This window comes from Phalacrocorax carbo, chromosome 15, assembly GCF_963921805.1.
Source record: "Phalacrocorax carbo chromosome 15, bPhaCar2.1, whole genome shotgun sequence".
NCBI lineage: Eukaryota > Metazoa > Chordata > Aves > Suliformes > Phalacrocoracidae > Phalacrocorax > Phalacrocorax carbo.
Window position 1 is genome coordinate 13635934 of NC_087527.1, and position 21820 is coordinate 13657753.

General features: G+C 46.5%; 1 protein-coding gene across 5 annotated transcripts in view; it reads left to right on the plus strand.

Moving 5' to 3' along the window:
- ULK1 (unc-51 like autophagy activating kinase 1) overlaps positions 1-21820 on the plus strand; it is an 83538-nt gene that overhangs the window by 41187 nt on the left and 20531 nt on the right. For 3 of the 5 annotated variants that reach the window (XM_064466463.1, XM_064466459.1, XM_064466464.1), the window contains 7 exons: positions 366-448; positions 5052-5102; positions 12312-12400; positions 14480-14645; positions 15904-15964; positions 16301-16390; positions 20461-20586. In XM_064466463.1, coding sequence (XP_064322533.1) covers positions 366-448; positions 5052-5102; positions 12312-12400; positions 14480-14645; positions 15904-15964; positions 16301-16390; positions 20461-20586 — 666 coding nt within the window. The remainder of the gene's footprint in view (positions 1-365; positions 449-5051; positions 5103-12311; positions 12401-14479; positions 14646-15903; positions 15965-16300; positions 16391-20460; positions 20587-21820) is intronic. The other 2 variants (XM_064466460.1, XM_064466462.1) reach the window with 2 other exon arrangements.

The window sequence follows — 21820 nt, forward strand, 5'->3', positions numbered from 1 at the left end:
GGCCTTATTCCCAATAGAGCAAGTACAAGAGAATTTATTTATTGTGTGCAAAGTGTTGTATGTTGAATGGACTTACAGAGGGATGACATTGGCACCACTGTGGAAGGGAAGGATCTGCAGGTGCTCATGGGAGAGGCCGCTAGAGCTAGACTTGCTGTAGCCCTGACAGTGATAATGGGGAGTAAAAGCCAAGCAGATGCAAACAGAGATGTTCCTGTTCAGCCTCTCTCCAGTGGCCGCCTCTTGTGTTCCTAGCCCAGCAGGCACAGAGTGAGTTTGCATTTGCAGGTTGCCTTCTTGAATATGTAAAAGCAATTTAAGTAGGCTGCAAGTATCTCTTATTTTGCTTTTGTTTTCAATCCTAGCATCCCCAGGGAGACGTCAAGCCACCTGAGGCAGCTGCTGCTGGGCCTTTTGCAGCGTAATCATAAGGACCGCATGGACTTTGGTAAGATCTCCTTTCAGTTTTAGCTCTGCTGCCTGTTTGTGGTGTCTTTTGTGCCATGGCATTGTACAAACCTCGTGGTGCTAGAAGCATCTTCCAGACACCTGAGTTTTACCTGTGCCTAGAAGACTGCATAATCTTGGGGTTTTTAGTATGTGTGCTGGAAAGGTCAGTGCTGATTCCACTAGTCTTGTAAACGCAGAGATTTGGCACACCTTCAGCAAATGTTTCTTACTCAAATTCCCTCTCCTGGCATCTGCTTTTATAATCTCTCTGAACTTTTGTTAAGTATGCTACTAGGCGAAACGTGCATCTTGTGTACCCATGTTCTTTCTCTTCATAGCTCCTTCCCAAAGCTGCAAGCTGCACCCATTTAATGAACTATTCAGTCAATACCCTCCCTTTCTCAGGATCTGCAGTGATCCAATCCAGGAGACTGTAGCTGCTTGCAGACCCTTCACTCCTTCCCCAGGTTTCTGTGGAAGGATGCCTTGGTTCTCATCAGGGCTTGAGCTGGCAGTCTCTTGGCTCTCCCTGTAGGCCTGTGTCTCAGTCTCCTGACCTGGCTGGCATGAAGATTTACTTCTTTCTTAATGTCTTAATTCATTCTAAACTGAGAACGATCATTATGTGCGAGGCACTTTTGGGTTTAGCAGCCTCTTCCAGATGTGTCTAGCTGAGCCAGGGTCTGAAGAGCTTCTTAGTGAAGCCATGCCCTAGAGCAAAGCAGGCAGAGATGGAACCTTTCCTAGAGCCCCTGAAAGGACCAGGTCATCTAAAGGCAGCTCTGAGGTCTTATACTCTTTCCCCCACCTCACCCTTCTCCTTGGGCAGAGATAGTCTAGACTGTCTCAGGTGAAAATCAGGATGTGAATGCTCTGTGTCACCAAGGAAGTTGGTGCTGGTGGTGTCGCCTCTGAGTGCAGGGAGCAGCTTCGCTTCCATGGGCCAGTGCTGCTGGTGGAAAGGGTGGCTTTGCCCCTCAGCCTCTGTGTTTGAATAAGGTTTTGTGCTGGGCAGGCCCGTTGAAGTGGTTTTCCTGAAACAAGGCTATGGGAGCAAAGCCCATGGATTTGTGTTAAGTATCAGGTGGACACTACCACATCAAGTCATAGAGCATTCTGCTTTTTGCACAGATGTTTCCTTTTTCACCTGAAAATAAAGTGTGCTGCTCTGTGTTTTCAGGATATTGATTTTTAGTCAGGCTTGGGGTAAAAGGGTTTGATATTTCTACCCTCGGGCATTGGTTTTCTGCTGTGTTTTTGTTGATTATCTGCTCAGGTGGATTGTTTCCTCCTGGGTAGCATGTTAGTTGATGAAGAGAAATTGTTCTGCAGCCTCTGTTACTCTTTTGGATTAGAGATACCAGGAAAGCTGTTCTGGGGACAGTGTCACCTGGGTGAAGCAAGCGTGTGGATTAACCGAGGCCTATCAGTTATCCAGTGCTGACTGCAAAGGACTACTGGTTACTGGGGTGCAGAAGTGAGGAAATTAAGCCTTTTGAAAAGGGAGTTGTTGAAGCTTCTGACAGACTGACTTGGATATAAGCACCTTTCAGTATTATTCCCTGCAGATCTTCTGTCTGGGCTGTTCACCTCTACCGCTTCTATCATGCTGCCGTGCATTTCAAAATAAAATATCTGAGGTTTCTGTTTCCCTGCTGTCAGAATTTGAGTCTGGTAAACCTTTTTAGCCCCCCTAGAAGCTGGTTTTGTACCTCTTGGGAGTAGACTGCGTGAGTCAGTGTCTAACACTTGGAAATTTGAGATAATATACTTAGATTTCACTCAGGACAGCAGTTACAGCACATCTTGCTGCAGAGAGATTGTTGGCTGCCCTTAATCACATGTGGGATCCTTTTCTCTACAAATCGGTGCATCCTTGTAAGATGTAATTGTTTCTCACGGAGGGTTTATGAATTTATTCTGTACAGAAACCTATATTTGAGATATTGTTTGTGCTTTATGAAAGGCCGATCTCGGTGGCTGTGTGGCATCCCATGCCGTATTCTAATATCTAGTGTCAATTGAGAGGAAAGCAAGTATGAGAGCCATGATTTATTTCGACCAATACACTTCCTCAGTATCCAGTTGTGTTCTTGGTCTCATCCACCTCTGCCTCCTCTCCTCCGACTGTCTGCTGAAGCATCTGAGCTTCCTTCCTGCTTGTGACACAACTGTTCCTTTCCCCACTGTCTGCTGGTGCTCAGTCTTAAGCTCCTCCATGTCCCTGAGGGCTTGGAGACTCTCTGACCTACACCTACTGAATGGACCCTGCTTCCTTTCCTTAGAGTGTCAGCTCAGGAGACCTTCAGGTGATGCCCCTTGCCAAAATGGTAGCAATTCTGAAATGAGAGTGGTTCCCTGTGCCCAGCTGTGCACAAACTGATCATGTCCCACAGCTCCAGATCCTGCCTGAGGCAGATCTCGCCCTTACCTTGGATGGCTCCCAGTAGACAAATGCTGTGTCCTCCTACTGGCAAACTAACCATAGGCTGCTCTCTTCACCTACACTATTGATAAAAGGTCTACTTTGGCTGATGGTCGGTGCCTTTGTTTGCTGTTCCTTCACCCTCCTGTGCCCTGTAAGGTGAGGATTCATGTGTGCTGCTGGGTCAGGGCTGATTCCTGAGCCACTCTCCCCAGCGGAGCAGCGTGTCCTTCTGCCTCTTGTTCCCTGAGGCCCTCCCTAGTCCACCTGGAGATGTGCGTGGTGCCTCCATGGAGCTCCCCCGGACTTCAGTTGATTCACACAGCAGCAACACATACGTTTGAAACTTTATTTGTTTGTTGTGTGTGTCTCAGCTGCTCTTCTACCAGGAACTGATGGTCTTTGCAATCTCAAGATTATCTAGAGGGAAGCCAGAGGGTTTCAAGTTGCAAGTTTCCTGCTGATGATTACAAGCAGGGTTGTCAAATTTTGCTTTGCAAGCATAACTAATAAGTAGTTTGGAAGGGAGGGAGTGAAAAATGAAAGAAATCGTCATTTCCACTCCCTCAGTTGCATCAGCTTAGCTGAGGGATGGCACTGTCTAGAGGAGGCTGAAGAAGAAGCAGGAAACTCCAGTAGCTGAAAAGCTCCCGGCAGGATAGGGGCATTCTTCATCCACAGCAGATCTAATCTGTGAGATTCCAGCTTTCCCTGCCAGAGACTTCCATCACTTTGTTTGTGCTGAGCTCCAGGCCAGTGCACTCCAGCTGCAGGAGCCTGACACGGCAGTGGCAAGGAGGGGCTGCGGAGGGAGGGATTGGTTTAAGTTTAAAAAGCAGACAAACAAAAAAAATGCAGTTGCTGCTTTCTGGAAAGCTCACTGGTCAAAGAGGAGCTGTTTACAGAAAGCAGAAGTTTGAAAACCTTGGGTGTTGCAACAGGAAATCCATGCCGGGAAAACAAGTTGAACTGCCTGCAATTAGCCAAATAATCGATGTTGATCCATGACTACGGCTCCTGAAAGGCTGAGTTGCTGATAGTGATAGGATAAGACTCAGCACAGAGCTGCAGTGGATCAGAGGTGGAGGAGTTAGGAGAGGTGGCTACTAGTGAGGACAGTGGCTACTTGTGAGGACAGGCAAATGCGTAGAAGGTCCCCAGCAAGCTGGGACAGAAGCTTTTCTTGGCCTGGATCTGTAGAATATCCTCCTGTAATGAGTGAAGAAAGCATCAGTTGTGTCTGGTGTGAAAGGAAGGGTGTTCTGGGCTGTAGTTCTATGGTGGCCTTTTAGAAAATGTGTTTATGCCTTCAGTGCACGATGGGTTCGGGTCTGTGTGTGATGGAAGATCATTCAGTGGAAGTCCCTTTGTCCATCATTCCTTTTCTGTGGAATGAGCGGCGGTGCAGTGCGATTAAATGTAGCTCCCCTGGATCCCTGCAGTTAGGGTGACTTGCCATCCTGATCAGCATGGGACTTTGTCTTTCAGTGCTGCTTTGCACCTTAGGATTTCTCCCTTATGGCTGATAGGAGCTTTTGATGCATGTGCAGAGACATGAGCGTGCCAGGTCTTGACATAGTCACACTATCTGGCCCTCAATAACAGATTCCTGTTCCTGCAAGTGTGAGAGCTGTTGCAACACAGAGGAGCATTAACTATTAATTTAGCTTATTCTGCCCAGTAGCCCAGGGTTGCAGCTTGCAGCAAAACCTTACTGAGTTCTTCAATGCCCTGTGGGGGAGGAAAAATCCATTAATACTGGTGGTGAGTCCCAAGGTTCAAATCCTCAAGTCTGGCCTTGATTTTGGCAAAGATTGTTTTCTGCCGTTCTTCATTCATGCAGTTGCCCCAGCTGATTTCCCTTCTCTGCCTGCCCAGCTGATTTTGCAGAGGTGGCTGGTAGCAGACGAGCTGCTCTTTCTTTTCCCATGCTTACGCGGCAATCCCTGGTTGCAAATAACTTCCCATCCTTTTTTGTGCGTAGGTCCTGCATCCAGTCCCCAGTCTGTGTTGTTGACTGCTACTGTACGCAACCGCAGTCAGGCAGCTTCCATGGTTGACTAGATTGCATGGAAAAATTACTGTAAAATACTGTAACTTGCTATGCTTTAACTGCTTTGTAAACGTCTTACAGTCATTTCCTTTCACTGAGTCATTGTTCTTGATTTTTTTCCAGATGAATTTTTCCATCACCCTTTCCTGGATGCAAGTGCCTCTATGAAAAAATGTAAGTGTTGCATTTTTGATTACAACTCTTTGAACCATGACATGACTTCCATTGCTGCTAGTTCAAAAGGAAAGAAAAAGACCGCTTTATATTTCCTTAGTTATTTAGGTAGGGGTTCAGTGTTTGTTACTGTGTCACTTCCAGATTTTGCCATCAAACTGTATTTAATTTTGCTGAGTTATCTTCAAAGGATGATGAGAGGGCTGTTTAGAAACCTGAAGCAGAAGTAAATGTAGCTTTGAAATATATTCAGCTGCTTTGTATGAAGTGCTTGGCCAGTGGGGAAGCTTGTAGGAAAGAAGGGCTGTGCAGCATGATCTTGCTTTTCATCCACGTCTGTAGGACAACTCAGGATAGCGAATGGTGGAAACTGGCACTCTGGGCCCTGCTTGCCAGGTGGTTCCCTAGGCTGGCTGTGCCAAATGACAGGCTCTGGTTACCAAATCTTGTTTGAGAATTTACCTCCGAATTCTTGATAAATGTAGTTTTAGAAAGATTAAATTTGGCTGTTCTGTGAGAACTGTCCAAAACAAAGACAGATTTCCATTGAAAGTTTGTTCTTTCCTCTTATAATTCAAAACTTTTGAAACTTTCCAACCACATGTACTATGATTCAGATGTTTGTTTTCAGAGGAAAACAATTCAGAATTGCTTCTAGTGTAAGGGATGTAATAGTCCTCTGGCCAAGAGACTTGGTTTAGTGGAATTGTGTATGGTGGTTGCCTTCTGGAAGGATTCTCCTGGGCCTTTAATCTCCTGAATACATGATAGAGCCAAGAGTTTTCATCAGTGACTGACTTGGGATGCCCAATGCAAGGGCTGGAAGTTTCGGAGGAAGCATGTCCAATGCTTTCTGAACACGAAGCCCCTCTTGGATGTATGCCATGGGTGGACACCCCTTGTCTGGTGTCCACATCGCTCCCGGCAGTCTCTTGCTTTCCTGGTTCCAGAGCAGGACTTCTCAGTTGTTCCTGATACAGATTTTAACTGTGTACTTAGGTGACCATCCTGCAGGCAAGAAAAGACGCTTCTGGTTTAGGGGAGCTTGCAAGCCAGCCAGGCCCTTATCGCCATCTGCACCAGCAAGATGTGGGGCGAGTCCTGTAAAACAGGACTGCTCTGCAGGCAGGAAAGGACTCTGCCTGTGTAGGACTGCTCCCAAGCCAGCTCACCTCTCAGCACCTGCCATACCACTGCCGCGTGGAAAAAGCCCTTCAAAGTCTGATCCCTCTGTGGGCAGACCCCCTCGGGACATTCTTGCGTGCCCACCAGCTCATCTCTTACCTCCTCTGGTAGTTCCGTTGCTTCATTGGCCAGGGGAAGAGAAAAGCCCTTGCAAACAGGAGAGGGTTCTCCTGACTTGGCCTCAGTTTCCAACGTCTGCGTGTTTGCTGTGCAGGAACCAGAAGCACCATTATGAGCAGGGGGCTGTAGCTCAACCTTTGCCCCGAGCCACACCAAAGTTAATGGTGCAGGGTCAAGGGCCAGTAAAAAGAGCACCTTTACAGGCACATAAGGACTACATGAACTCCAGACCTCTCTGCTGCCCTGCTGGTCCCCACCTCTGGACATACATCCACAGCCTAGAGTCCTCTCCAGGCAGGAGAAACAACTACTGGTTTTGAAATATGAGGGGAGAAATATCTCCACCTTGCTGGAGGTCTTTGAGTTTTTGTGCATGAAAATCTGCGAGCGAAGAAAATGGTTCTTGTAGTCTGCTGTGGAGGTCTCTGCTACAGCTGGATGGCCGTGATGGATGAAGGCCTCTGGGAAGTGCAGTGAAGAGCCTGGATGAAGAAGGCTGCATGTGGGAATGGTGGTCCTTTCAATTTCTGAATAGGTGAGAGAAGAGCCAGTGTGTCAGCAAAGGTCTGGGTTATGGTGATCTCAATAAGAAAAACTCACCTGAGATGTATGGAACGCTGCTTAACGGGGTAGCACGCTTAACAATCGCACAGTTTTAGCTGCAGTGGAAGGCTTAGCAAGGCTGCAGTTGCTCAGGGGATAGCTTCTCTGGCTGTGCATGCAGAGCTAAGATGAGTCCAAAAGTTTAGTGTGCTACTTCATCTCAACATGTGGCTCAGCATCATGAGTGTAGGAGGTATCAAAGAGAAGATACAGCTGCATCTGAATCATGGTGGTCATGCTCAGAATGAATTAGAGTCCTCGGGCCTGCAGCGGAGAACTGGGGAAGGGACAGCATGTCCTCGTGTTTTTGCTCTCCTTGGGAGCAGGCAATTGGGCGACCACTGACTTCGGTGGAAGCAGGACTAAGTAACTCACATTCGAGTGTGCATGTTTCTCTTAGGGTTTGTTGGATGATCTTTCCGGCATCTGTGTTTTAGCGTAGTATCTGTTGTGTGATGAACACACTGAGACCTCAGCTAAGCTCAGGGACCCACTGTGCAACCTTTGCCTAAAGGACCTTCCAGTTCAGAGGCACCTGCACTGCAGACGCAGGCAATCGTGCATCTCTTCAGGTCCCAAAGCAATTTCAAGGTGAGACGCCTCCTTTCCGTATGAGAACATTTTGTAGCCTGAGCAGAGCGCGGGGGTCTCTGTACCCCTGCAGGCAAATCTGCCCTCAGGTGGCAGGGGCAGAGCAGGAGAGCTGCCACCGGCACATGGGGCTGAGCACATCACCCCTGAACCTTGTCAAGGCTGCTCCAGGTCTGGTCACCCAGTGACCAAAAATAAAGCGAAAGCCATGGGCTCTTCGTTCCGTGTGGATATGTTAGTACACCATCTCATGGAATTGTAAAGAAACTTTTTTAAAATATAACATAATTTTGGAATTCTGAAAAACTGGGGAATCCTCAAATGTGGATAATTTTCTAAGTGGATAATTCTGAAGTTGCCAAGGCAGGGGCTCCCCCTTGTTTAAATGAATTTGCGTGCTTTTCAAGACACTTCAACAAAATCAACACTTCTGCCAAAAATCTTTAAATACGACATTTCTGACAAGGTCATCCTCTCCACTGCGTGTTCGAGGGATGGTTGTTCCCATGTCGCTCCTCCACTTGCTGCTTTAGCGAGGCAAGGGCCTAGGTCTGCTGCCATCCAGGGTCTACTGCAAAGCTCTGTCTGCCACAGGCTTTAGCCTGGAGAGTGGGTTTGGGGCACTGGGCTTTAACCAAAATGTGTACTTTGTTTTGTTTATATTTTATTTTATATTGTGGGGTTTGTACCTGTGACTAAGCATGTACTTCAAGATGTGTAAAAATTTATTAATAAAGTCTTGAAAATCCTGTGTCTAGTCAGAATGTCGTCTGTCTGTAGCCACGTCTAATCAGCATATGGCATGGGGCAGTGTTATGCATGAGAAGGCATAATTAGATGCTTGTGCAAGTCTTTTCTCTCAGTAAACACATTGTAATTGGTACCCGTGCAGAATTCTGGAGGTTTTTTTGCTCCTACCTTTAATGAATGGTAAGCTGGAACCTCCTTTACTCTGAGTTAAGAGACCATGAAACATGAGCAGCTATGGTTCAGAAGGGTACGGGTGGACCAGTGTCTGGAATATCTGTCAGGCTTAACTTGACTTTGACCATCTTTAAAATCTTATTGTACATTAAACATTTGAGTAAAAACTAGCAAAAAAATCACCATCACTTTTGCGTATAAAAGATTTTAATGGTGTAAACTTTTTAATGCTACAAAGCAGCTGCTTCTTTGGGCAAGTCCTTTCAGTTTTTGCACTCAAAAGTATTGCCTTGTCAGAGACTGCAATTAAGTAACTTTTTGATGACTGGTTTTGATAGAATCCAGATAATCAGAAAAATGCATCTCTCCAGCCTGTGTGAAACTTGGATTCCAAATCAAGCTTTTTTTTTTATAAAGCCTGAAGCTTGGGTATTTTTAGGACAACCAAGTGCCTGGTAGGATGATTTGTCAGCAGTGATTTCTGCAGGTGTAGGATCCAGTATCAAGATCCACACATCTGGAGCAGAGGCTTGCCCTTACGGCTACCAGCTCTCCCATTCTGAAACCAGTTGGCACTGGTTACACAACGTACAGGATGACTGTTTTGTTGCTGGAACAAGTTGGAGAGGACAATTATGAAAACAGACTTATTTACATTACAATTACAATCCAGCAATTTTTGGATTTGGGTGGGGGCCTACAAGTCCTGTTAACGTTCCCCGCATTCAGACTTGAGCTGAAAACATGATGAGCCAAGTGTTTGCACCCTTTTTAATTTTAAGCTGGGAGTGCCTGGGTGTGTGGAGATGGAAGCAAGCGTCTAGCTTTCAAGCCGCTCTGCGTGGCTGATGCTGAAGAATGCACCAGCAGGGATATGGTGGTCAGAGGGGGTATGTCAGAGACAAACCTTGTGCTTCTACATGCATTTTTAGTGTCAGGGCTGCTTGCGTTGAACCTCACAGTGTTACAGGGTGAATTTAGGGAGTTTACAGGGATTTAAGTGAGAACAGTGATTAATAGAGGCTGTATCTAAAGGTATGCTTCATGCAGATAGAGTTTTACCTTGAGTTTCAGATGATAGTGGCAAAGCCTGCCTGCTTGTCTGTCTTCCTAGATTAACGGAAAGCTGTCCAAAGCAAATAGGCAAAAATAGAAAAGTCTCAATTCAAGCCAGGTTTAAATCAATAATAAACACAGAACCAAAACAGAGCAAAGGGGACCTTGAGAGAGAACTGAAATGACTCTAACAAAAATATGAATTCCAGGAAAAATGCATGGTGATGCAAGTCTTGCAGCAAGCACCTGTGGACACAGTTCAGAAATGGCTTACCTTTCCTTAAAAGTGCCTTTCCATTATAGGAAGGTCTGTCTGTGCAGGGGTGAATTGTTCTGTAACAGTTGGAAGGGTAAAAATGGGGAGACCTTTTTTCCCCATCTCATACTTCTGCTATTAAATACATAGGGAAGGTAGCAGGGATTGCTCTGCAGGCTCTGTGGGAAGATCGCGGAGATCAAAAGCAGTGTGGTGCAGGCAGGACAGAGCTCTCCGTTTTACAGGCAAGTTCTCAGACCTCTGTGTGTGTTCCCTGAGCGTGGGGAGTGGGAACCAGCTCTGCTGGAAGAGCATATGGGGTGTAGGCGGTGTAGCTCTCTGTGCCAAGCCCCTGCCCGACCTCCCCGAATACCCATCGTCGGGGTACTGCTGTCCCTGCTCCTTTACCGGAGCCAGGGCGGTGCATTTTAACAGCACAGTCCATCAAGGGCACAAAATCAAGTGTAGAATAGATGCAGAGGCTAAAAAGTAGCCTCTCACAAAGCTTTGGAAAGATCTGTTTCCTTATGGACCTAACCCTGACACTGCTGGCAGAGTGAGCGCTGCCAGCATGGCCCAACACAAGAGGGGGAGGCGTCTGCACGTGTCACTGCCCGCAGGCCCCCCGCGGCCATCCCGCCACGGCTTCCTATTGCACAAGCCCCGGGACTCTGCTGAATCAATCCCTCTTTGCAGTGTAACTTAGCCTCTTCAGAAAAACACTTGGCTTTTGTTAATGTTAGCAAAGGGCAGAGGAGATCACTGTGACCCTGGTTAAACTGTTACGGTAGTTGATTACTTAGGTTAAAACGTATATTTTGAGTCTACACTTCTTTGGCTTCATTTTCGTGTTGTCGGATCTTGTTACGTCTCTCAGGCTGAGGGATTCAGCATCTCAGTGATTGCTTTCTTTGTGCTAGGAGACACTGGTCCAGTCATCCTTTAACCTCCTTTGATAGGTTCCACGGAAAGACTTCTTAAAGCTGTATATTAAAAGGCATATTTTCCCATTAGAATACTGTTTCAACAGTTAATTGCAGAGAGATGTACTTTTACTTTTCTAGCTGGTTGTATAGAGTAAGTACTCTGTAGAACCTAATGTTGTTAATGACAGAGGTAGTTTTACTTCAAACACAAGCATTCTTATTCTAGGTGTTATTAACCTTCCTCGTATTAAGTGCGGAGTCATTAGCACAGACCCTGTAAAGGCAGAAATCTGATACAAGGCGCTAATTCTCTGCCAGCACACTGGAAGAGAAGCAAAGTTCCTCTCCCCACTTAAGCATTGCCTCTGATATCTGTCTTAAGTCATTCAAATACCAAAATGATTGCAGAGGAAAATCTGACTTCAGACTACCTTGACGTGGGGATGTCGGGACTCCTCTCTAACTTGCGCACTGTTCGGTGTGCGGGTGGGCTGGGCAATTTGAGCCACTAAATAATTCAAAGTCTGTTAAAGAGCCAGTGTTACCTTTGACTTGTCTGCTGCCTCAGCTGAGCTGAGCTCTTCTAAGTTATTTACTGAACCTCACTTGCATAAGTCATTGGAGTTAAACGTTCTTTTCTCCTGTGATGCCGTAATTATCTCTTCTGCCTGAAGGTCAATGCTAACTAGTCCTTTTCAGTGTGAGCTTTATGCCTCTGTGAGAGTTACAAAAGCCATTTCAACAATGAATTGAATAAAATGGGCAGTTCTGATATTGAACAATGAAATGTAAAAGGAAAGGATGCAAGAACAGCCTGTGCTGTGGAACAATTTCTGTACAGAGAGATTAACAAAACCTCTTTAACTTGCCAAAGTGACTGAGGAGAGCGTGTTGAGGTGTAAGAAGCAAGGAACTATTTCCTTGTGGAATTATTAATTCTGTGGATTCGGGTTTTTTAATAGCATGTGGCCTGGGATGCCCAAGTGACTGTTTGGGCAGCAAGCACTCAGGGCTTGAGGAGGCCTGTGTTTAGCTTAGCACAGACCTCCCAGCATTTGATGTGTGTGTGCTAAGCCGCAAGGTCTGATGAAGCAGAAACTATGCGGGTATGGTTTAGCTTCTAACCTCTGCCCCGGACATGAGTAACTCAGTCCACTCTTCTGTTTATCTTCCCCTTCATTTGCAGAGGTGCTTTGGAGGGTCTTTAGGGCAGAAACCACCTTGCTACGTGTGTAGGTCAGCTGTCGGGTGGACAGCTGGCCTTGGTTGGGTGTTCTGAGACCTTCCACTCCAAGGTTTATAGCTCTGAAATAACGTGCAGAGGGTGGGATGGATGGATGCAAATCATAACTGAACAGAATGCTAATTTTTCTTTTGTTCTCCTTTAATTGGCCTTATCTGATACGTGAGATCCATGATGGTGCATGAGATAAACCTGATGGGAAAAGATGAAAAAGACCTTCTATTTATTTAATCTTAATCTAATTTAAACTTTTATTTAATCTTAGTTTGACAGCTTCTTTTGTTTTTGTCTTTTGCTGTTTTCAGCTGCTTCTGTGCCAATGCCTTCTTATCCCAGTTCAGGCTCTGGTAGTTCCTCCAGCAGCTCTTCTACTTCCCACCTGGCATCACCTCCCGTAAGTACAGCTCAGAAGTAGTGCTGCTTGTGTTAAGTCTCCCTGCTTGCTTCTCTGAAACGAGGTCTCTGCTTTTGCTGTCTTCTGCTGCAAGCCACGAAACGTCTTGGGTGTTCACCAAAACGCCTGGGTTTGGGTCACTGTCTTTTCCAGTCTGTTTAGAGTTTGGATCCTGAAGTTGCTTTTGTCTCGACAAGAAATATTTCAATGTGCCGTTGCCTGTTGTATGAAAAGCCTTTGTGAAAGAAGTTGGTATTAATGACACTAACTTGTCTTGCCAGAGACAGAAAGCTCCTTGGAACCAAAAAACCGGTCACTAATTCAGGGTAGAGCACTGCAAGTTCTCTGTTCTCACACGAAGCCTCTGCAGCTTGACAGCCCGTTCACCCTTCTTTGTAGGGTGACCCTCCTCCTTTCTGACCAGCGTTCCCCGGCGCCAAAGAGGGCCGTTCAGCAAAGCCCTTTGCTCAGACCAGACCTGCCACAGTCCGGTGGTCTCGTGAGAGATGATCTGAGCTGATGGGTTTTCTCTCTGGTTACCTGAAACGATGAAAACTATTCTGGAGGGCCGAATATTAACTGGCTAGTGAACTGACATTCCTCCAGCTCACTGAACTGACAGCTTGTTTTCAGAGGCTCTTGGTGAAAGCTGCCTTCTGACTTTGAACTCAGGAATGCTGGTGGTGTGATGGCTAGGGGAAGGGAGAAGGATTGAATTTTTTCCTTCCTGGCATTACTGCTTTTTTTCTTTCTTCTCTGAGTTTTCTTGGGCCGAGGTGTTTCAGCCTGGTGTGGGAAAGGCTGAAGTTGATGTAGGTGTTCATGATGTGGGCTGGACAGAAAGGAGAGGTCTGCTCTCTGAATATCGTGTAACTGCATCCCTGAGAGCTTCTTACCCCCTGCAGCCCCAGGGAGCGGGCTGCTTGCTGAGGCCCTCCTGACTGTAAGACTCAAGGAATGGATAGATAGTGTGAAAAACAGGTTCTCTCCCCTGAGCTTTCCTGGTTGGGGAAGGTCAGGGATGGTACAGACTCACTGCCAGACTGGGAGGGTGGTCCCATGTTAGAAGCATACTGCACTGGTCCCACTCTGCACTGTGAAGTTCTGCTGATGGAGGTGTGCTGGCTCAGCATGTGAAAAACGCCGTGTCTGCAGTGCAGAGCTAGCAGGTTGGGTGGAAAAGAGGCAACTTTGACAGCTGGAAAATTCCTTCTGCTTGCAGGTACTGCATATACAGTGAGAGAGAGTGTCCACTGGTACTGCAGGAGAGTCTTTGGAGGGTGTACAAGGCCTTAATAGGGCCCAAGTGAAAGCTGATTCAAGTCCTTCTCAGCCTAAAAATGCATTAGGATAAAGGCTGATCTGCTCCATGGGTAGCTCAGCTGTCTTAAAGCTTTCTTAACCCATCCGGCCTCTTCCATCTGTCTGCAAAACATGAAGATTGTGGGGCTGTTCATCATTTGGCTGAAGGAAGTGGGAAAATGGGACTTTTTAGGGTCTGTCCTGCCTCTGATGGCTGTGAGGTGTTCATCTATTGAAAGCTTAGCCTCCTTCAGGCCTTTCTTTAACTCCTTATCAGCACTAGAGCAAAACAGGGCTGTCCTGAAAGCGCAGGGTCACTTATGTACATGTTCCCGAGTGCCGCTTACTGCGAAAGCGTGAGACCAGATGTTTAATTTTTAAGAACAAAACAAAAAAACATAACCCAAAGGAACAACTGAAACTATTTCTGAAAGCTCTTCTCTGTTTCACAGCCACATTAAATTGCGTTGATAGAAAATGCATGGCTGATCCAGAAAGCCTTAGCAGAGGGATGCAATACCTCAAGTGAATTTTCCTTATCTGGGGAGCATCAGACATGCTGGTAGTAGGTTTTGTGTAACGAAAGATGCTCTGTTCTGACGCGGACGTAAAAGGCTGTTCCTTTTCAGTTAACTAGACAGATGCTTCTGGCAAACTATCAGCCCTGGTTTATCAGCAAAATGCTGTTTTGTAGCCTTGTACAGCTCAATTTAAAGGATCGAGCAGAATGATGGAGTAACTGTGCTGAAGCCAGTGTTTGTTTCCTTCTTGAATTAGCAGTCCCTTGGAGAGATGCAGCAGCAGCTGCAGGAGAAGGCGCTGGCATCTCCTACCCAGGATTCCCCCGGCTTTCTGCATGGATCTAAGGACTCTGCTGGAAGCAGCAGTAAGAATTCGTCCTGTGACACAGATGACTTCGTTATGGTCCCAGCACAGTTCTCAAGTAAGGCGGTTTCTGGAAATGCAGACGTTCTAAGCAGAGGGAGATGTGGATGTTAAGGATAGTTACTAGAAAGTTGAAAGAGTGATTAAACCTGTCTGGTTTGACTGAATAACCAGAATGTTTTTGTTCTCAAGCTGGACGAGACATCTGTCTCACTGGCCAGTTTCATCGGATATTTTGTAATTACCTTCAAAGATGGGATTTGAGAGTAAAGGTTACTTGGGGACCTCAATAAGAGGTTGAACCTGGAAATCCAACCGGAAAAAGAAAAGTAGGCTCACAGAAAAATGTCTTTCTCTCACAGAAGCTTGTTCCCATGTCATCCTGTCTTCGGTTTCACTCAGCATCACAGTCCAAGACAGGGTTTCAGCTAGCACACTGGCTTTTACACTTGAAAAAATCCCTGAGAAAAACTAAAAGATGATGGATTTTTCTTCAAACATTCTGAATTTCTTTTTAGCGCCTCTATGTGTTCATACTTCGATAGGAGTTGCTTGAAAATAAATACGTACATAGAGGCCCAGGCCCCAGTTCAGCCACGTGCCTAAGTATGTCCATACTTGAGTCCTTACTTAACCGGCAGGATATTGTTCAACCGTGACCATGTATGATGCTTTGCTGAGTTGGAACTTAGTGATAAATGCTGTCATTCCTCCTCCCACAGATGCACTGCATGTATTAAAACAGGAATTTGGATGAGTGGAACTGGAATCTGTGAAAGGCCTTTGCTGTGCAGTCTTTGTGATGAGGAGCTCAGTGTTGCTTGTATTTTTCTTGCGAACAGTGATGGGACCAGTACACACTTGTCTTGCACTGGTCATATTTCCAGTGTTGAGATGCTTTGGCAAAGGCACAAACTCCCGTGTTCTGTATCCAGCTGCCAGCTCATTTGGCTGCCCTGGATTTTTGCCACTTAAGAGGCAGATTTTTCAAAGCTCTATGGGCAATATGTACCCCCGTCTTTTTACACAGCAGCTAATTGCCTGCAGCGAGTAGGCATATACCTGTTCCCCCAAATGATTCTGTCAGGTTTTGTGCCCCTTCCAAAAGGGCTTCATTTCAGCCTATATTTTCCAAAACTTCAGGGTATAAGGATCAGCAGCATCCACATCAGCTTCAGCCCACATGTTTTTCTGACTTCAGAAGCGACTCAGCAGGTCTTGGAGGAGCAGGAAATTCTACCCAAAATCGCAGTTGCTCTGAATATATAAAGATTTTTAAGAAAATTAATCTGTTTCTGCACTTCCTTGTTCCTCAGGTGATCTGACTGCTGAGGCTGCAGGAGGGAAACCAATCCAAGACAGCCTGATGTACAGCGGGTAAGACCACCAAGGCACCTGAAATTGTTTAGCCCCTGGAGCGTACCGTGCATTAGGGACTTCTGGGATCCTGGTGGATGGGAGGGAAGATGTTGCTGAGTTAACTTTTGTTTCAGGGATAACTGTCACCTGCCTGGTTCCGACCATTTTCAGTTTGATCATCAGCATGTGGCACCTGAATTAACGGAGCGTATGTGGGGCAGCATGGCAGTCCCCAGGGCTCCTACGCTCAGCAGAGGGTGCTGGGCAGACACAGCTCTGTTGCTGTGCTTTGTTTTGGGGGAGCAGGGTTGGTTCCCAGGCTCTAACAGCTGGGTTCTTTCTGTCATTCTTCAGGAGTTCTCTGGTGACTTCAGCAGGCTTGGAAAGCCAGGGAAGGACACCATCTCCTTCACCCCCATACAGCAGTTCTCCTAGCCCGTCCAGGTAGGAAGGGCTGTTCAGTGGTGACTATGCAACATTGATTAATTGAACGCCCGCTGACTTCCAGGAGGGGATTTTACAGATGATGTTGTGCTGGGCAAGATCCACATCTCTCCTTTAATTAAATGATAACAGGAAACACCCAGGAGAAACTTCCCCAGCCTTGGGCACTGATCAGTCCCAGCTACAGAGCCTGCCTCTCCCTCTTCTGGCCCTCAGGAGGGGCTAGGAGAGAATGCAGTAGGGCTGGAATTAACTCTGTTCCCTGGGGGGGCAGGGATTCTTCTCAAGCAGAAAGTAAATGTGCTCCACTGGCATGCATGTGCTAGTCATCCCCTCTGTGCTCAGCCTCCAGAGGCGGGGAGTATTCCAGATAAAGACCCTTGTTCCTCAGTTGATGCAGTGAATTAGAGCACAATGCTTAGCCAAGGCTGAAATGACAGTGGGCTTGAGTTACTGGGCAAATGTGGAGGAGTGTTGCTCATCTCCCTTATGTTGAAGGCCAGATCTGGGCCGACTTAGTTGTTTGTAGTTTGCTTGAAGATCCAAAAAGCATCTTGTGCTCTGTCTGTATAAAGTAGTGCTGCTATGTGGGCCTTGTTTACTAACGGAGGATGCAGGAGTAGGAGTAACAAGTGCAAACGGGCACGGTCGTAAGTTTAGTTCCAACTAAACCAGTTGCTGTAAGCTCAGCTTTGGCCTTCAGAAATGGTGTAGGTGACAGCTGCCCACACACAGCAGCACTGGCTGCCCAGCACTGCCAGCGGGTCCTGATGCATTTGTGTTCAGAGGACGTTAATGGTCTGTGGAAGGTGATACCATGGACTCTAGAGCTTGAAGCTTTAGGGTACGTGCTTAGCTTACAGGGAACTGGTGGTGCTGCTTCCCGTCTCGCTCTTGCCTAGTGGGGAAGCAGGACAGCTTTCATCTTCTGCTCTGTCAGTGTGGCACCTGTTGGGGAGGGCAGTCGAAGGGGATTTCACACTGGGAGATGGATGACCCTAAAATCTTTCTTAAGAAGAAAATGTAGTCCCAGGCTATGTGTTGAACACAGTCGTCACATAAACAGAGCCCAGAAAATGACAAAACATAGCCTCAAAGCATACAAATTTAAAGGAGAAGACTATAGCTCAAAGCCTTGCTGACGTGATCAGATTAATTGGCAAGCACATACCACAGTGTGGAGTTTAATTGCATGAGGCTTCTTATGCCATCGCCTGCTAAGCTTTTTAACAGCTTATTCCTTAACTGATTCCTTTGCATTCTGGGGATCAGTCTTTATTAAAGGATTTGGCCTTGTTTCTGGACAGCAGCGAGTGGAAATTCATGGAAGCTGACTACAAACGCTGCCTACTTTTCACTGTTCACTGCTGTCTTCACCAAACTGACCTCATCGTATTCTGCTGGCTCACAAGGTGGCAAGTCAATGCCAGCAGCTGCGATATAAACATGTTTCTCCTCTCGCTGTCTTTCCTACTCGTTCCCAGCAGCTTCTGTGGCACCTAGCGCTACTTCCCGCTTTCTTATGGCTTTAAAGAAGCACTGAAAAGTTACTTCCTACCCTGTCCAGGATGGGGAATAAGACATAAATACTGAAAGATCGGAGCAGTCACTCCAAATCCAGAGTGCAAAGCATGATCTATGATCTGTCCCCTGAAAGCGCTTTGAACTGGTGCCTCCCAGGTATGCCTTTACTACGAACACGGGTTTCAGTGCTTCGCTGTAGATGTCACGAGGCCCCTTGGTTCAGCCCTTGGCTTCGCTGGCGCAGAGGGCTCCTGATTCTCTCTCCGTCCCCGCTCACTTGCGAGCAGCGGTTCTCCCTTTCATGTGCGGCTCTAGGCGAGCAGGCATTGCTGGATGCGGTCCAACTAGGACAAAAAGCAAAGGCTATTTTAGAGTGGCCAGCAGTGGGTTTTCCTCAGGATATCACAGTACACGCTAAAGCAGTTCTCCTTGTTGTTAACTAAGAGTGTAAGGACTAGGCAGAATTAAAATATGCTGACAGATGATCTTTTTTCTTTTTTTTATAAAACACTTCCTTGTTGAAAATGCTTAGTAAGTCTAACGAAAGGTAACTTCTTGGATGTATCCCACAGCAATTGATTCAATACCGTTTTCAAAGAGCTTTTAATTACCACCAAGTAGTTAAACTCCCTGTCCCTGCTTTATCTCTTTGTCTTTGCAAATTTATGGTCAATTGTATTCTTCGAGGCTTGAGGCCAATTAGCAGGTTTAGTGTATGTCAGCTCACTTGGATGCTTGCTTTTGCAACTAGCACCTTGTGGAGAAACCTGGCTCCTGTAAGGACTTGATATCATTCTTGGGGAGAGGGAGGATCCTTTCACCCGAGAACTTCTTTTCCTCCAAAGGATTTTGGCCAGATGGAAGAGATAGCATTTGAAATGTATCTTGAAAGTCAGGGTACGTACAAAGTTTGATGATAACGGTCAGATTTCTTGGTTAAAGTTCCCTTTGCTTTACGTCTGTCTGACACCGTGTCTTATGCTGATGGAAGGCAAAGACACCAAAGCCTCACCTTTCCACCGGGCAATTGGAAACCTTGAATGCTTTTATTTTATTGCATGTCAGTGGAGAATCAAGGCTTCCGTGCTGCCTTTTAGAGACAAACTCCAGATTAAGAGTCTGTTCTCTTGGAGGAAGAAATAAGAGCACACAAGGAAGAATATATATTAATTTTAAAAAATAGTAGACATGAGGAGAGAGGAACGAAGAAATCTGAATCATGTTTTGATCTTTCAGCTTTAATGAAAGATCTCTTCCAGTTATTATCTTGTGATGGAGTTGCATCTCTGTGCAGTGTGGAGATCTGCAGACACATTCCTGCGGGTCAGCTTTGTTCAACACTGTCACCATAAACCACAGAGTGCTACTGACACCTTCCCCAAAAAACAAATTCTGGTAATGGGATGCTTTGAGCTGCCACATAAGTCACGAACTCTTCTCTCTTCCCCTGTGCACACATGTATGTTCTTGCTGAATTAAATATCTCCTTTCATCGTGTGTAAAACACTTCCGCTCTGAGCGTTAGACCCAAAGAAGTGATATTCTCTGCTTCTCGGGCAGACCCAGGCGCGTGTCCTTGACTGACAACAAGGACAACTGCGGAAGCCTTTGTTACCAATAAGATCTTTCTGTAATTGTGCAACATCCCTGCAATTGGTGTTGGCAGTTGTAAATAGCATTGCCATAGCAATTAATCCTAGAATTCTGGAGCCTTTGGGGGAAAGAGTTTAGGTGGCTACTTAGTAAAATGTGGTGTTTGCATGGTTTTTGTGTAGCGTGGTTTGTGTGTAGTGCAGTGTACAGGCTAAGAGTAACAGGGGAAACTGTCACCCGGGGGAATAGATATCAGGCGCGAGCTGATGAACCTGCTTGGATGAAACTAGAAAGAAGTTTGAGGTCTGCAGAATGCGCCTGTCCTATTTTCTGTGTGTGGTATTCTAGCTGACCTTGATGGGTATATAGATACTAGCTCTTGTCCCCCAAGTTTATCCTCTCCTCAGTTGCCTTCTCCACCCTGTAGTTAACTTGCAAATACTCTGATATACACCACAAGTTCGCATTCTCTTCGTGGCGTGCTGCGGCTTCCACAGAGATGCCATTGCTGCAGCAGAGCCGCTGCGTGAATTGCAAGTAGCTCTTGGCAGCAAAATGTTTGCTGGTGTCCTTTGTGAGCCACGACTGCTTAGCCCCTGTTCAATGGTGTGCTCTTTGGCTGTGGATCTGAGCGGTTGGAAACTAGGCCAGTTGTGGCCTGAAATAGCAGGGCTCCAATTTTCCTGGAGGGAGTGGTGCGCTTGGGTGTGTGGTTTAACTTCAGTCTGTGGGTGGGAATCGTGCTGGAAGAAAGGTGCCTGTTTTCAGGAGATGTGTGGTGCCACTTCCCTTTGATATGACTTTGAACTACCTCCCGGTATAAACCCACAACCCGAGAGCAGCCAAGGGGACGCTCCCTGTCTACGGTTGCTTTACGAAGATAAAACTTCCAATTACCTGGCTGAAGGCCCACACCTTACCAGAAGCTTTCTTTGTGTGTCTCCTTTCAACAGCCGGCCAGGTCAGTTTTCTAGCAGCAAGTACGGACACTCCGTGCCCATTCCGGTCCCAACGCAAATTCACAACTACCGGCGGATCGAGCAGAACCTGCAGTCTCCCAATCAATACGCCTCTCCGCGGTGAGTGCTGAGCCTGGGAGGAGGGGGTAATGTCAGTGCAGGGGCTCTTGTGTTACAGCGGGGGGGTGTGTGTAAAAAAACCTGTTTCACAGTTTGTTGTCTGTACCTCTACAAATTTCCCTGTGTGATGGGCTCTCCCCCTTGCTGTAGGGAGCAGATGTGGTGTGTGTTAAGTGGTAATGTAGTTTTGGCGTATTTTTATAGCGGTGTTGAGATTTATTTGTTACCATGTACTGTACATTTTGTCTGTGTGCAAGTATGTGAGACAGCTACTGTCAACTCTCAGTGCAGGCTGAGCCCCTTTGAGACTGACAGCTTTTCCCATGCCAGCTATGTGGTTGGGTATCCAAGCAGAGAGAAGCATCCATCTGGCAGATACCTTTACAAAAGGAAAAAGCTGAGACAAACAACTAAGAGGATGGTGCTGCCAAACTTACCTGACTTTACCTTAATTGGTTCCTGTAGCTAGTCACACCATAGATGATGTGTCTTACACGAGTTGCATATTAATGTGGTTATGCAGCCAGGACCGATTCAGTCATGAGCAATTTATGCCTGTGAGGCAGAGCATGTTTTCTGAAGGCTGTCAGGAAGACCTGGATGCCAGCCTTCAGCTGTACAGCTCACCTTCTGAGTTCAGTGGTAATGCCTTGTACAGCCAAGACACATAGCGCTTCTGTCTCTTCTCGTATATAATTTCTGCTCCTTGCGGGGTTGACAGTGGCAGCCCAGGTCATGGACTGGTTGGAAGGAGACTCGTACAGGATCTTAACGAGTTTGTACAGCAGGGGCATTCAAACAGAAGTGTCTGTGAGGTGTCATGTCTTTTTTTGGATGAGTTGCTTTGGTATCTGGATTAAAGTTTAGATATAAGAAGTAGGGTAAATACCTATGTCAGCCTACGTTTGGGCTTCAGCCAGCCTAACTCAGGGTAAGGCTTATTCAAAGTGAACTCAGGGTAGAGACATGATATGTTGATATTAACCAGGGATCAGCAGAGAGGTTGTTTTGTGCCAGTGTTACTTTAATGCTATTTGATGTTCACTTCGAGTGTGTGGCACGTTTTGTGATAAGCTCCTTCCTGTTTCCTGTAAGCCTTGTATTTTTTACAGCAAAACTTGTGGACTCTGTTAGCGTTGGAATTCACAAAAGAGTCCTGGTTATTCGCGTGACATACAAAGTTGAGAGCTCTGGAGAAGGTGCACCCAGGCACGCTGTGCCTACCCCGGACCTG